The sequence below is a fragment of the Lucilia sericata genome, unplaced genomic scaffold (genome assembly GCF_015586225.1).
Source record: "Lucilia sericata isolate MDLA Ls3-8-SP2 unplaced genomic scaffold, ASM1558622v1 Contig000262F_arrow, whole genome shotgun sequence".
In the NCBI taxonomy this organism is placed as follows: domain Eukaryota; kingdom Metazoa; phylum Arthropoda; class Insecta; order Diptera; family Calliphoridae; genus Lucilia; species Lucilia sericata.
The window spans coordinates 263,366-278,208 of record NW_023994287.1 but is presented as its reverse complement, the minus strand read 5'-3'; the positions used below and the strand labels follow the sequence as shown (position 1 = coordinate 278,208).

Sequence of the window (14,843 nt, the reverse complement as noted above, 5' to 3'; positions counted from 1 at the left end):
TAGTTCTGTTCTAGTTCTGTTCTAGTTCTGTTCTAGTTCTGTTCTAGTTCTGTTCTAGTTCTGTTCTAGTTCTGTTCTAGTTCTGTTCTAGTTCTGTTCTAGTTCTCTGTTCTGTTCTGTTCTAGTTCTGTTCTAGTTCTGTTCTAGTTCTGTTCTAGTTCTGTTCTAGTTCTGTTCTAGTTCTGTTTCTAGTTCTGTCTAGTTCTGTTCTAGGTCTTTCTAGTTCTGTTCTAGTTCTGTTCTAGTGTTCTGTTCTAGTTCTGTTCTAGTTCTGTTAGTTCTAGTTCTAGTTCTGTTAGTTCTGTTCTAGGTTCTGTTCTAGTTCTGTTCTAGTTCTGTTCTAGTTCTGTTCTAGTTCTGTTCTAGTTCTGTTCTAGTTCTGTTCTAGTTCTGTCTAGTTCTGTTCTAGTTCTGTTCTAGTTCTGTTCTAGTTCTGTTCTAGTTCTGTTCTAGTTCTGTTCTAGTTCTGTTCTAGTTTCTGTTCTAGTTCTGTTCTAGTTCTGTTCTAGTTCTGTTCTAGTTCTGTTCTAGTTCTGTTCTAGTTCTGTTCTAGTTCTGTTCTAGTTCTGTTTAGTTTCTGTTCTAGTTATGTTCTAGTTCTGTTCTAGTTCTGTTCTAGTTCTGTTCTAGTTCTGTTCTAGTTCTGTTCTAGTTCTGTTCTAGTTCTGTTCTAGTTCTGTTCTAGTTCTGTTCTAGTTCTGTTCTAGTTCTGTTCTAGTTCTGTTCTAGTTCTGTTCTAGTTCTGTTCTAGTTCTGTTCTAGTTCTGTTCTAGTTCTGTCTAGGTTCCTGTTTCTAGCTAGGTTTCTGTTCTTGTTTGTTCTGTTCTGTTTCTAGTTTGTTCTAGTTCTGTTCTAGTTCTGTTCTATTCCTGTTCTAGTTCTGTCTAGTTCTGTTTCTAGTTCTGTGTCTAGTTCTGTTCTAGTTCTGTTCTAGTTCTGTTCTAGTTCTGTCTAGTTCCTTGTTCTAGTTCGTTCTAGCTAGTTCAGTTCTAGTTCTGTTCTAGTCTGTTCTGTTCTGTTCTAGTTTCTTTTCTAGTTCTGTTGTATTTCTGTTCTGTTTCTAGCTCTATTCTACTATAGTTCGCCTGTTTACCTCACTATTTCCCTTTTTTCCTTGGTATGCTATTTAATTTACATCGAAGGCTTTTTGATTTCACATATAATATTTTCCTTTCGCTCATTGTAAAGTAATTTTTCAATTATTTATTTTCAGTTCGACAATTAGTTGTTTGTAAACAGTTATAATTGAGCAACGAAAATGTATGACAAATATTTGTTTAAAGTAAGAAAAATATATTTAAATATTTATTTAAATTTTGTGTGTCATAATTTTTTAGCAAACAATGAGAAAATTTTGCAAATAATTGCTTAATTGAAAAAAGTTTAGTGAAGGGAAAATGAAGAGAATAATGAAAAAAGTGGAAAAATTTATAGAAATATATGTAGAAATACTTATTTATATTACTTATATTCTATATAATGTAAGACAGAATTATTAGCCTCTTATAAGCTTGTTTTATCATCCGACTGTAACTGACCTGAACGTAAAATGGAATCTAAGTAGAAATTGTTTATGTGTTCGGCATTAATAGGCTTTTTCTTCTCCTTAATTTCTTCAAAACTAAAAGACAAAGTTATTGAATCCATACAGGTTGACAAATATTGTGTAACACATTTTCAAGTAATTTCTTACATAATTTTTTGCTGTGACAAGTTCGTTGGTTAATTACCGGTTTAAGTTTTATTTCACTTTAAATTGCCTAATAGGCCCAGACCTCTAATTTGTAGCTTTATTACAATATGTTCAAACTATATAAAGTTTCACCCCCTTAATAATCTATCTGCATTTTAAATATTACAATTTACAATAACATATGTTTTAAATCATTATTATTTATTATTTAATTACATATTCATTTCATTTATTTATTAATTTATTTATTTAACTATTCAATTATTTGCAAATAAAAAGTGTGAAATTTATAATTTCCATTTATACAAATTTATGAATTTGTAATTCAGATTGTTGAAAAAAAATTTACACAAATCATTGTTACAGTTACTATTTTTTGTACCTTAAACTAGTTTGAAGAGGTGTTTTACGTTTAAGATGATGTTTGTAACGCAGAATTGGTCATATTTTAAGGCTCCGTCTATTCTTACTTGCAATGACTTCTAGAACTGAACTAGAACAGAACTAGAACAGAACTAGAACAGAACTAGAACAGAACTAGAACAGAACTAGAACAGAACTAGAACAGAACTAGAACAGAACTAGAACAGAACTAGAACAGAACTAGAACAGAACTAGAACAGAACTAGAACAGAACTAGAACAGAACTAGAACAGAACTAGAACAGAACTAGAACAGAACTAGAACAGAACTAGAACAGAACTAGAACTGAACTAGAACAGAACTAGAACAGAACTAGAACTGAACTAGAACAGAACTAGAACTGAACTAGAACAGAACTAGAACAGAACTAGAACAGAACTAGAACAGAACTAGAACAGAACTAGAACAGAACTAGAACAGAACTAGAACAGAACTAGAACAGAACTAGAACAGAACTAGTACAGAACTAGAACAGAACTAGAACAGAACTAGAACAGAACTAGAACAGAACTAGAACAGAACTTGAACAGAACTAGAACAGAACTAGAACAGAACTAGAACAGAACTAGAACAGAACTAGAACAGAACTAGAACATAACTAGAACAGAACTAGAACAGAACTGGAACAGAACTAGAACAGAACTAGAACAGAACTAGAACAGAACTAGAACAGAACTAGAACAGAACTAGAACAGAACTAGAACAGAACTAGAACAGAACTAGAACAGAACTAGAACAGAACTAGAACAGAACTAGAACAGAACTAGAACAGAATTAGAACAGAACTAGAACAGAACTAGAACAGAACTAGAACTGAACTAGAACAGAACTAGAACAGAACTAGAACTGAACTAGAACAGAACTAGAACTGAACTAGAACAGAACTAGAACAGAACTAGAACAGAACTAGAACAGAACTAGAACAGAACTAGAACAGAACTAGAACAGAACTAGAACAGAACTAGAACAGAACTAGAACAGAACTAGAACAGAACTAGAACAGAACTAGAACAGAACTAGAACAGAACTAGAACAGAACTAGAACAGAACTAGAACTGAACTAGAACAGAACTAGAACAGAACTAGAACTGAACTAGAACAGAACTAGAACAGAACTAGAACAGAACTAGAACAGAACTAGAACTGAACTAGAACAGAACAAGAACAGAACTAGAACAGAACTAGAACAGAACTAGAACAGAACTAGAACAGAACTAGAACAGAACTCGAACAGAACTAGAACAGAACTAGAACAGAACTAGAACAGAACTAGAACAGAACTAGAACAGAACTAGAACAGAACTAGAACAGAACTAGAATTGAACTAGAATTGAACTAGAATTGAACTAGAACTGAACTAGAACTGAACTAGAACTGAACTAGAACTGAACTAGAACTGAACTAGAACTGAACTAGAACTGAACTAGAACTGAACTAGAACTGAACTAGAACTAGAACTGAACTAGAACTGGGGCCACCTTCCTAATGGAATAGGGTATCGAATAGTCCTGTTTGTTTCGTAATTCTTATCGTTTTTTTTTTCTTGTTATATAAATGTGAAATTATAAATGTAAACATTATTTTAAGAATATGTTCCAATGAATAATATTAATATCAGTTAAATAATAAATTATTTATATATTATTATAAGTAGAATAGGCAAAAAACTAAATTAAATATTAATAAAATATACAATTATTTATTACATATATTAATGTATGTGTAACATTTCAATTAAGATAAGAATTTGTGTAGGTGATTAATATATACACATTTGGAAGGTGTATGGTGATCATGGAACAAATTTTATATAGTTTTATATAGTTTGAATTACATTTGTAGCCACTGGTGTACTGCTAAGTAAAGTAATGCTACATTTCCGGAGAAACTTAAATATTAAGTACTTCTTCTTAAAATGTTTAATTAAATGTACACTTTTACAATTTAAATCCATTTTATCTTATTTAGGTTTAATTGAAAATATGTTCTATAAATTATTTTGCAAAATAACGCAATTTTTCTAAATAAAATAGTTTCTTACTACATACATACCAAACATTTCTAACATTCTTTTGTGATTTTTATTTCACCCAAAATTATATTTCCGTTTTACAAACAATAATTTCCTTTTTTTAAATAATTTTTATTTTCTATCACAACAACAATTTTAAAATTAAATTCTCCATTTTCTGTTCTTTTCTTTACAGGTAAGTGTATGGCTGTTGTTATTGTTGCACCAAAGGATTTTCAAACTTTTGCAGAAAGTTTTTCTTTAAATGTACACATACGATTATATACTTATGCTTAACTACCTACCATATTCTATAACTATTTTATTTATCATAAATTTTATTAAATAAAAATATTTTATTTCGAAAACATGCTGGAGTAGCCAACAAGATCCATATGTAAAAGACAATTTCCACACAATTTATAGAGAAAAGTTTTTAAATGTGTTCGTTCACATTACCCAACCAACATAGCAGGTCAAATATTTGAAAAAAAATATGGAAATTTCAAAACTCTAAACAAATTTGTAGAAAAATATTTCTAAAAATGTTGATTTTCAAGTGACCGATTTGAAAAGAAAATCTTTCTAAAATGTTAATGTTTGAGAATGTTTCATGAAAGTTTAGGTATTGAGAAGATAAAATTTTACTTCGTGATTTTTATAGAAATAATAATTTTAATAAATATGAAGAACTTTCCAGAGCTACATTTGAAAATGGTTTCAATTTCAAATCATTCTCTATTTTTGAGCAATATTAGTAGTTTGCTGGGATTAAACAAATGTCTGTGTGTATGGGTATTTATTTACATTAGGATGGTACCAAACTTCTACATATGTACGTATATTTCATTTCACTTATATTTCTGTTCTAGTTCAGTTCAGTTCTAGTTTAGTTCTAGTTCAGTTCTAGTTCAGTTCTAGTTCAGTTCTAGTTCAGTTCTAGTTCAGTTCTAGTTCAGTTCTAGTTCAGTTCTAGTTCAGTTCTAGTTCAGTTCTAGTTTGTTCTAGTTCTGTTCTAGTTCTGTTCTGTTCTTGTTCTGTTCTAGTTCTGTTCTTGTTCTGTTCTAGTTCTGTTCTAGTTCTGTTCTAGTTCTGTTCTAGTTCTGTTCTAGTTCTGTTCTAGTTCTGTTCTAGTTCTGTTCTAGTTCTGTGTTCTTGTTCTTGTTCTGTTCTAGTTCTGTTCTAGTTCTGTTCTAGTTCTGTTCTAGTTCTGTTCTAGTTCTGTTCTAGTTCTGTTCTAGTTCTGTTCTAGTTCTGTTCTAGTTCTGTTCTAGTTCTGTTCTAGTTCGGTTCTAGTTCTGTTCTAGTTCTGTTCTAGTTCTGTTCTAGTTCTGTTCTAGTTCTGTTCTAGTTCTGTTCTAGTTCTGTTCTAGTTCTGTTCTAGTTCTGTTCTGTTCTAGTTCTGTTCTAGTTCTGTTCTAGTTCAAGTTCTGTTCAAGTTCTGTTCTAGTTCTGTTCTAGTTCTGTTCTAGTTCTGTTCTAGTTCTGTTCTAGTTCTGTTCTAGTTCTGTTCTAGTTCTGTTCTAGTTCTGTTCTAGTTCTGTTCTAGTTCTGTTCTAGTTCTGTTCTTATTATACTTTTATTCTTATTTTTAAATAAATCAAACAACCTGTTTGTTTCAAGGTTAGACAAAGAATGATCGTCTGCATCATCTTTCTTTATTATCATCTTCTTATTATTATCTTATTCTAAACGCGTGTTTACATTGTAGGCGTGCTTACATAATATAAGGAGTATTTACATATATTTGCAGGGATGGCACTATACCTCCCTTTATTACAAAAAGTTTTGATTATTTCATAAAAAAATAATTTATAAATGTTTAATTTCTATAGGGATTCCTTCCCCTCTTTCGTTTTGTTTGTACTTTTTTTCATTACAAAGATTTTAATTGTATTACAAAAAATAAATATTTTGATTATGTGATAAAAATTTTAATTTATAAATGTTTAATTTCTATTGCTATGTATACAAATTTTAATTTGTAAATGTTTAATTTCTTTCCTCTTTGTTTATACCTTTTTCATTACAAAGTTTTAATTGTATGATAAATTTTGTATATACATATATATATATATAATTTTAATTTCTATAGGGATTCCTTCCCATCTTTTTTTTTTGTTCTTTCATTAATATACATATATTTTATTTACAAATATGGTTTATGTATTTTACTTACGTTTTTTTTTATTTTTTTTTTCTTCATTTTTTTGTTTACTTTTAAAATTTTGAAATGTTTCTTTTTGAAAATGAAATTAGTGTAAAATTAAATCTAATATACAAACTTTTAGTATTTTCTTATTCTGTTTTTATGTACAGTTTTTTCTTTTTTTGTTAATTCATTGTAAATTATTACGTTAGTATCAAAAATTTTTTTTACAATATATGGACCATCATAAATATTTTTGTGTTTATCATATGGTTCAATTTTTAATAAAACTTTGTCATTTATTTTTAAATTTATAGGATTTGCAGAATTGTCGTAAAACTTTTTGCTTCTAACTTTATGTTTTTCTAATAACTCTTTAGCAAGTAAATTAGTTTTTTGAAGCCTGTATTTAATTTCTTTACTGTAATTGTCGATATTGTAAATAGGTTCAATATTGTTATTTATTTCATTAGGCATTATTGCCTTTTTGCCGAAAACCAATTCAAAAGGAGTAAACTTATTGTCGAAAACTGTGTTAGGTGTAGTATTGTGATAGAATGTATAATATTTCAAATATGTGTCCCAGTCAGATAAATTTTCATTTAAGTAAGCCCTAGTGTATTCGTTGAAAACGCGATGATTACGTTCCACGGTTCCTAATGTTTCATGGTGATAACTAGTTGAGAATTTGATTTCGATTTCTAAAAATTTGCATAGCTCAGTTAAAATTTCGTTTTTGAACTCAGTTCCTAAATCCGATTTAATAATGTTCATCTTCCCATATATTAAAATAAAGTTTTCGAAAATAGCTTTAGCAACAGTTTTGGCTGATTTATCAGGTATTGCTATTGATATCAGGTATTTTGACAAATCGCACATTATTGTTATGGCATATTTATTTCCAAACGCAGTTTGAGGTAATGGACCTATAGTATCTATAACAACAATTTCAAATGCTCTGTTAGGAGTTGGAGTTAAAGTAAGTTTTTCAGTATTTGAAGGCCTAACTTTGTTTAAACAACATTTGGTGCAATTCCGCACAAATTTAGCAATGTCCTTTGTCATTCTTTTCCAATAATACTTCGTTCGGATTTTTGCATAAAGCCTCTTTTGTCCGCAATGACCTCCTATTACTGGGTCATTATGATATATTTGCATAATTTTAATCTTCTCATCTTCATTTTTTACTATAGCGATAGGTTCAGTAAGAATTATTTCAAGAGTCTTCAATATTTTATTACCGTAATCTTTCAATTTCTGTATTGTAAAAATTTTGAAAAATAAATCATCTTTTGGCCATTCTGCACTATAGATTCCCTGTTCGTTGGCTTCCTTTTCTAGCCTCGAAAGCAAATAGTCAAAACTAATTGTTTCGTTAACGAAATCAAAGTCTAAAGACAGCAATTTTTTAAATTTTATATATATTTTTAAACGCAATATTTTTTGTTTTTGATCATTGTGAAATAATTCGGTTCTAATTTTTGCTATTTTCTTACTAAAGTTATGAGAAAATTTGTCGTAAATTTTCAAATTAAGAGGTTTTTCATTGAAAGGTTTAAATGCAATGTTTTTATTGGGTTTCTTTGACATTGAACGCGTTGTCACTGCGAGTATATGCTTGTCTGTATTATTCTTTAGTTCATTTATGCTAACTCTTGACAATGCATCTGCTGCTACATTTGATTTGCCTTTGATATATTCGACGGTGAAATTGTACTCTGAAAGTTCTAATCTTATTCTGGTAAGTTTTGAAGAAGGGTCTTTGATGTTAAAAAGATAAACAAGTGGTCTATGATCCGATCTAACTATAAAAGGTGTGCCATAGACATATGGTCGAAATTGTGTAATTGCGAAGTAAATTGCCAGCAGTTCAAGCTCAATTGTGGGTTTTTTCTGTTCTGACTGATTAAACGATTTTGAGGCAAAGTAAATTGGCAAATCGTTACCATTAAAGTTCTGGCTCAATATAGCTCCACAACCAAGTTTTGAAGCATCTACTGTTATAATGAATGTTTTTGAAAAGTCTGGATATTGTAAAATCCTGGGAGATATTAACATTGACTTTAAATGATCGAAAGATTTTTGACATTTCTCATCCCAACTAAAGTGTATATTTTTTCGTGTTAAACGGTTTAATGGTGCTGCTATTATTGCAAAATTTGGTATAAAGCGCCTATAATAGTTTGAAAATGCGACAAAGCGTCTTACTGCGTCTTTATCTGTTGGAACAGGATAAGTTTTAACTGCGTTTATTTTTGTATCATCCGGCAAAAGACCATTCGCGGTACATCTGTGCCCTAAAAACGTTACTTCAGAACGAAAGAAATTGCATTTGTATGGATTCAACTTTAAATTATGAGATCTTAAAACATTAAAAACATCCTTTAAATTACTCAAATGGTGTTGTTTGCTACAACCGACTATGACAATGTCGTCTACATATAAAAATGCTTTGTTGGGAGAAAGTCCAGAAAACGCTATGGACATCATTCTTGAGAAAGAATTAGGTGCCACATTTAATCCAAAGGGTAAGACCTTCCATCGGAAAGAGCCTTTGTCGGTACTAAAAGAAGTTACGTCACGCGAGTCGGAATGTAGTGGGATTTGGTGGAAACCAGAAAATAAATCAACAACAGAAAAATATTTTGCTCGACCTAAATTGTCTAGAATATCGTCAATGCGAGGTAAAGGGAATTTGTCCGCTATGAGTTTCTTATTGACGGCCCGATAATCTACGCACATCCTATACGACTTTTGATCATCTGTACTCTTTTTGGGTACCAGAATTAGTGGACTATTAAAATTGGAAAAACTAGGTTCAATCAAATCATTTGCTAATAAATTGTTCACTTGTCTATTAATTTCGTGTTTTTGTGAATGAGCAAGCCTATAATTTTTTATATATATTGGGGATTGATCAACTAATCGAAATTTTTGCTCATAGAAATTATTAATTGACATTTTGTCATCCTTCAACGCAAAAATATCTTCGAATTCCCTACAGAGTGGCATAAGACTATCTTTTACATCATCCGGCATTTGATTTTGTAGTACATTTTCTAATTTGCCTATACGTTCACTATTTTTCACATTTTCATTTATCGAATATATATTAAAATTTCGTAACTTTTCCGCATTGACTTTGTCATTTTGTATGCATTTAAATTCATTAGTAGTATTTACTATTCGTATGACTGGATTGTTTGAGTCTATAATGCCCTTACCGATAAATACGCCTTTGCAAATTTGTTGTGAATCTACAAACATGGGTTCTGTAATTCCGCATAAGTTAAAAGTTCTATATACCTCACACCTTGGTGGGATAACACAAGTAAAATTTTTAGTACCTTGCAATATTGGCACGACTAATCTCTTATTCCTGTCACGAACTGTTATGGTCATATTTTCGTAATTAATTTCACACTTATTGTCTTTCAGAAAATCTTTGCCTAATATTCCTTCGGATGGTATATTGAAATTGTTGCTTACTACATGGAAAACTTGTGGAATTATAGAATCTGACACAATTATACTTGTACAAATTGTACCTAAAGTAGTTAAAGAGTTCGGAGTAATACCTGTAATATTGATTATTTCATTCTTGTTCAAAAAAATATTTTGATTTAAGCAAGAAATTTTAATTAAAGATATGTCTGCTTGTGAGTCTACAAGAAAAGAACAGGTTTTATCTGCGTCAACACAGTTTAGTTTTATAAAATCTGCATAATTAGGGTTTAAGCTGTAAACTGATTTAAAATGTTGGGTATCTAATTCTGATTTTGTGTTTCGTTTTCCTCCCTCAACATATTCTGTTGAGGGTCTTCCACGTTTAAAGTCCTTACTGAAGCCCTTTGGTTATTGTTATTTTGTCCATTTCTACCATTACGACGATAATTATTGTTATTTTGATTGTTTGCAAAATTGTTGTTTCTTCTAAAATTGTTATTGTAATTGTTATTAAAATATCTACGGTTACTGCCACGGTAATAATTGTTACGAAAACGAGGAAAATTTTTGTTTTGATAACTATTGGTTCTATTGCTACCTTGATTCCTGAATGCCAAAACCTGACGTTCTTTTGTTTCAGCCGTTTGTTCGACTACTAGTTTCGCAATAACTTCTTTCGGGTCTGAGAAGGATGAGGATGCTAAGATTGACTTTACCAAATCGGATTTAGCATTTAATCTACACATTGCAACTGTTTGTTCAACCGCCATTTCGTGAGCTTTTTTCTTAGTTATTCCCTCGACAGTCAAAGAACGTTTGAAAGCGTCAGCAAGTAGCTCTGCTTGCTTTGAAAAATCCGCAAAATTATCATTTTTAACCGTAAGAGCTGAAATTTTACCCGCGATAACTTTCGAACTATCAGGTTTAATATTTGTTTTCAAAGCAGTTTTAATTTCATCAATTGTAGTAACGTTATCTGGCAATGCTTCACGAGCTTTTGCTTCCAATTTAGATTTTATAAAATGCACAAAAGTTGTTGTTAAGTTTGGTTCAGTCAATTCTTCTATTAAATCTATTTTGTCAAGAAACGAATCTAAAGACAGTGGGTTACCATCGTAATTATCTCTTATAATAGACGCGCACATGCCTATAAACGATTTTTTCTGTTCTATTGTAGCCATTGTTTCAGAAATTTCTATACTATCCTTGTTATCACTATTAGAAATGTTGTCCGAGTCACTATTACTATCACTTTCTAACACAATTTCTTTTTTTATATATGTAAATAAGTTTTTTCCTTCCGGGACTTTTATTCTACATTCTAATTTATTGAAACAATTTACTAAAAGTTGTCGACAGTGTTTAATTTTCTTGAGAATTGGTTTCCTATTGGAAGGTAATAATTCTTTATATCTTGTTTCTGTATATTCTAGTATGGCATTATAAGTTTCTGTTAGAAGTGAGATATATTCATTAAGTTTATCGACATTTTTTGTTAATGGTCTACGTTGCAAAACTCTTCTCTTTATTTTATAAAATTCAAAAACTAGTTCATTAAACCTTGTGTTATTAAACTCTGACATTTGTAAAACATTATAGTTTATTTGTTTTATATATAATATATATATATTTACAAATTCTTATTTTTAAAGGTTTTTTTGAATAGTTTTGAATATTTATATAAAATAAAATCTTTTTATAAATTTAGAAAAGTATAAGTAATTTTAAATATTATTAATTATTAATATTATTAATATTGTTAATATAAAATTTCTTATCTATTTAGTAAAATTTACAAGTAATTTTAAATATTATTATGGATATAAAATTTCTTATATCTATAATTAATTTTATATATTAATATTTAACAAAGTTGTAAACTAATTTCGAATATCTTAATTATTTTGTAATTAGAAGAAGCTTAAAATATTATGTAGTAGTAGAAAAAAAAGGATTAATAATTAAGAATGATAGTTATAGTTTTAAGTATATGATTAATAATCTAATAATATTTACATATTTACAAATAACTTCAACTGTTACCCTTATTCCATCCCTGATGTTTTTCCTTATTTCCTTATTTGTTATTGTCCATCTTCAGTTCAATTTCTCCATCTCTTTATTTTGTTGTTTTAGCTATTGTCCATCTTCGTTTGCATTTTATTACTCCATCTCTTTATTTTGTTGTTTTAGCTGTTATAAATCTTCGGTTGCATTTCATTGTCTCCATCTCTTTATTTTGCTTGTTGTTTGGTTTTTTCTTATTGTTAATTGTCCATCTGCAATTCACTTCATTTCTTACTTATTTTTTCATTTTTTGTATTTTTTTCAAACTGTTTTCCGTTTTAAGTTTATCAATTTTCAAAATAATTTTGTTTTTATATCTTAATAGATAATATTCTGTTTGTTAAATTTTATTTTTGTATTTTTTTTATATTTTATTAAATGTTGGTTTTCTATATGTTTATTATTTTATGTGCGATTTTTTTTTTTTATATTTCAATATTGTTTTTCGTTCTTGATTCTTGTGTTTTTTTCCTTTAGTTTTATTATGTTGTGTCCTGTTTTTTTTTCTTTATTCCTCTTTTTTCACTTTGCTTCATTATTTATTCTTATGATTTTTTTCCGTTACATTTTTTTTTAAAGATCAAATTTTTCTTTTGTGTTTGTTAAGTTTGTGTTTTTTTTCACCACACTTTATATTCTTATTTGCAATAAGCACTTTTGAAAGTACTGTACCATTTTGCATTTTTACAATCACGCCACGAATTATTTGCAATAACGGTACCTTTAAATATTTGCACAAGTACTACGCATTTTGCGATTTCCACAACAACACAGTGATTTGTCTATAAGTGTTCTTCTTTTTTTTTTGTAAATGGTTTTATTGTTGTTGTTTTTCTTCTTTTTTTGTAATTGTTAGAGATTTTTTTTTTGTGGTTCAATATAATTGTTTGTAAAGTTTTAAGATTATTTTGAAAAATTACATTATATTTTATTTATTAGTTATTGTGAAGTTACACATTTTCATGATGATTTTTTTAAACGTTATTTTCTTTTGATTTTAAAGGTTAGTTATAAGTAATGGTTTTAATTAGGTTTTTTTTCATACACTTATAATATTCAACACATTTTCCTTTTTTTTTTTAAAACAACTTTTCCTTTTATGTTAGGTTTTATTTTTTTAGTAGTTTTTTTTTTATAACTTTATGTCACTATTTTTGTATTTTATTTTTGCAAATACCACAAATTCTTTTGTTTAGTTTTCAACTGTCCTGTCACGGTCGCCATATTATACTTTTATTCTTATTTTTAAATAAATCAAACAACCTGTTTGTTTCAAGGTTAGACAAAGAATGATCGTCTGCATCATCTTTCTTTATTATCATCTTCTTATTATTATCTTATTCTAAACGCGTGTTTACATTGTAGGCGTGCTTACATAATATAAGGAGTATTTACATATATTTGCAGGGATGGCACTATATTCTAGTTCTGTCTAGTTTCTGTTCTAGTTCTGTTTCTGTTCTGTTCTAGTTCTGTTCTAGTTCTGTTCTAGTTCTGTTCTAGTTCTGTTCTAGTTCTGTTCTAGTTCTGTTCTAGTTCTGTTCTAGTTCTGTTCTAGTTCTGTTCTAGTTCTGTTCTAGTTCTGTTCTAGTTCTGTTCTAGTTCTGTTCTAGTTCTGTTCTAGTTCTGTTCTAGTTCTGTTCTAGTTCTGTTCTAGTTCTGTTCTAGTTCTGTTCTAGTTCTGTTCTAGTTCTGTTCTAGTTCTGTTCTAGTTCTGTTCTAGTTCTGTTCTAGTTCTGTTCTAGTTCTGTTCTAGTTCTGTTCTAGTTCTGTTCTTGTTCTGTTTTGTTCTGTTCTAGTTCTGTTCTAGTTCTGTTCTAGTTCTGTTCTAGTTCTGTTCTAGATCTGTTCTAGTTCTGTTCTAGTTCTGTTCTAGTTCTGTTCTAGTCTGTTCTAGTTCTGTTCTAGTTCTGTTCTAGTTCTGTTCTAGTTCTGTTCTAGTTCTGTTCTAGTTCTGTTCTAGTTCTGTTCTAGTTCTGTTCTAGTTCTGTTCTAGTTCTGTTCTAGTTCTGTTCTAGTTCTGTTCTAGTTCTGTTCTAGTTCTGTTCTAGTTCTGTTCTAGTTCTGTTCTAGTTCTGTTCTAGTTCTGTTCTAGTTCTGTTCTAGTTCTGTTCTAGTTCTGTTCTAGTTCTGTTCTAGTTCTGTTCTAGTTCTGTTCTAGTTCTGTTCTAGTTCTGTTCTAGTTCTGTTCTAGTTCTGTTCTAGTTCTGTTCTAGTTCTGCTCTAGTTCTGTTCTAGTTCTGTTCTAGTTCTGTTCTAGTTCTGTTCAAGTTCTGTTCTAGTTCTGTTCTAGTTCTGTTCTAGTTCTGTTCTAGTTCTGTTCTAGTTCAGTTCTAGTTCTTTTCTAGTTCTGTTCTAGTTCTGTTCTAGTTCTGTTCTAGTTCTGTTCTGGTTCTGGTTCTGTTTTAGTTTTCTTCTAGTTCAGTTCTCGTTCAATTTTAGATCTTTTACTTCGTTTCACACGTGCCTTATTAATGAAAATTTTATTGTGTATTTGCTAAAAGTATAGTGTCAAACTTTCGACATGTTTTTAATTAAAAATAAACAATATGAGATAAACAATTATATAAAAGAAATAACAAAAATATGTTAAATTAAATTATTGTACATTTTTCTAAATAATTTTTTATAATACTAAGTATTATTTAGTTATATACTTGACAGTTTAAAAGCTTGTAAAAGAATTTTATTTTAAATATAAATATGAAATACCCTGCAGGAAATGGTACTAGTACTAAACTAGTATTTTACTAGTACCAAAATCACCAGTACTAGTTCCCAACTGTAAACTTTTCTATACCATCTTAATGCTCAAATTAACATTGAGTGTGTTTGAAAAATTACTAGTACCAATAGTTCTAGACTTATACTAGTACACTTGGACCAAATTGGGTTCTTTAGAACCAGTTAATTACTAGTTCTAATGTTTACAAAAAGTGCCCATAATTGGTAATTTTGCTTCTTTTAATCCTCCTGCTTGGTTCCAAGTAAAAATTACTACAAAATTAGTTTTTTATTATTTTATTCATAAAAATTAAATTCATATAAAAAAT

At 29.3% G+C, this 14,843-nt stretch overlaps 1 protein-coding gene across 1 annotated transcript in view; it reads left to right on the top strand.

The window, feature by feature from the left end:
* The first annotated feature begins 8,704 nt into the window (after nucleotides 1-8,704).
* The window catches only part of LOC119602897 (low-density lipoprotein receptor-related protein 1B), a 96,788-nt gene continuing 90,649 nt past the window's right edge, over nucleotides 8,705-14,843 (top strand). The window contains exon 1 of the mRNA XM_037954696.1: nucleotides 8,705-8,960. Within this exon, the coding sequence (XP_037810624.1) occupies nucleotides 8,705-8,960 (256 nt within the window). The remainder of the gene's footprint in view (nucleotides 8,961-14,843) is intronic.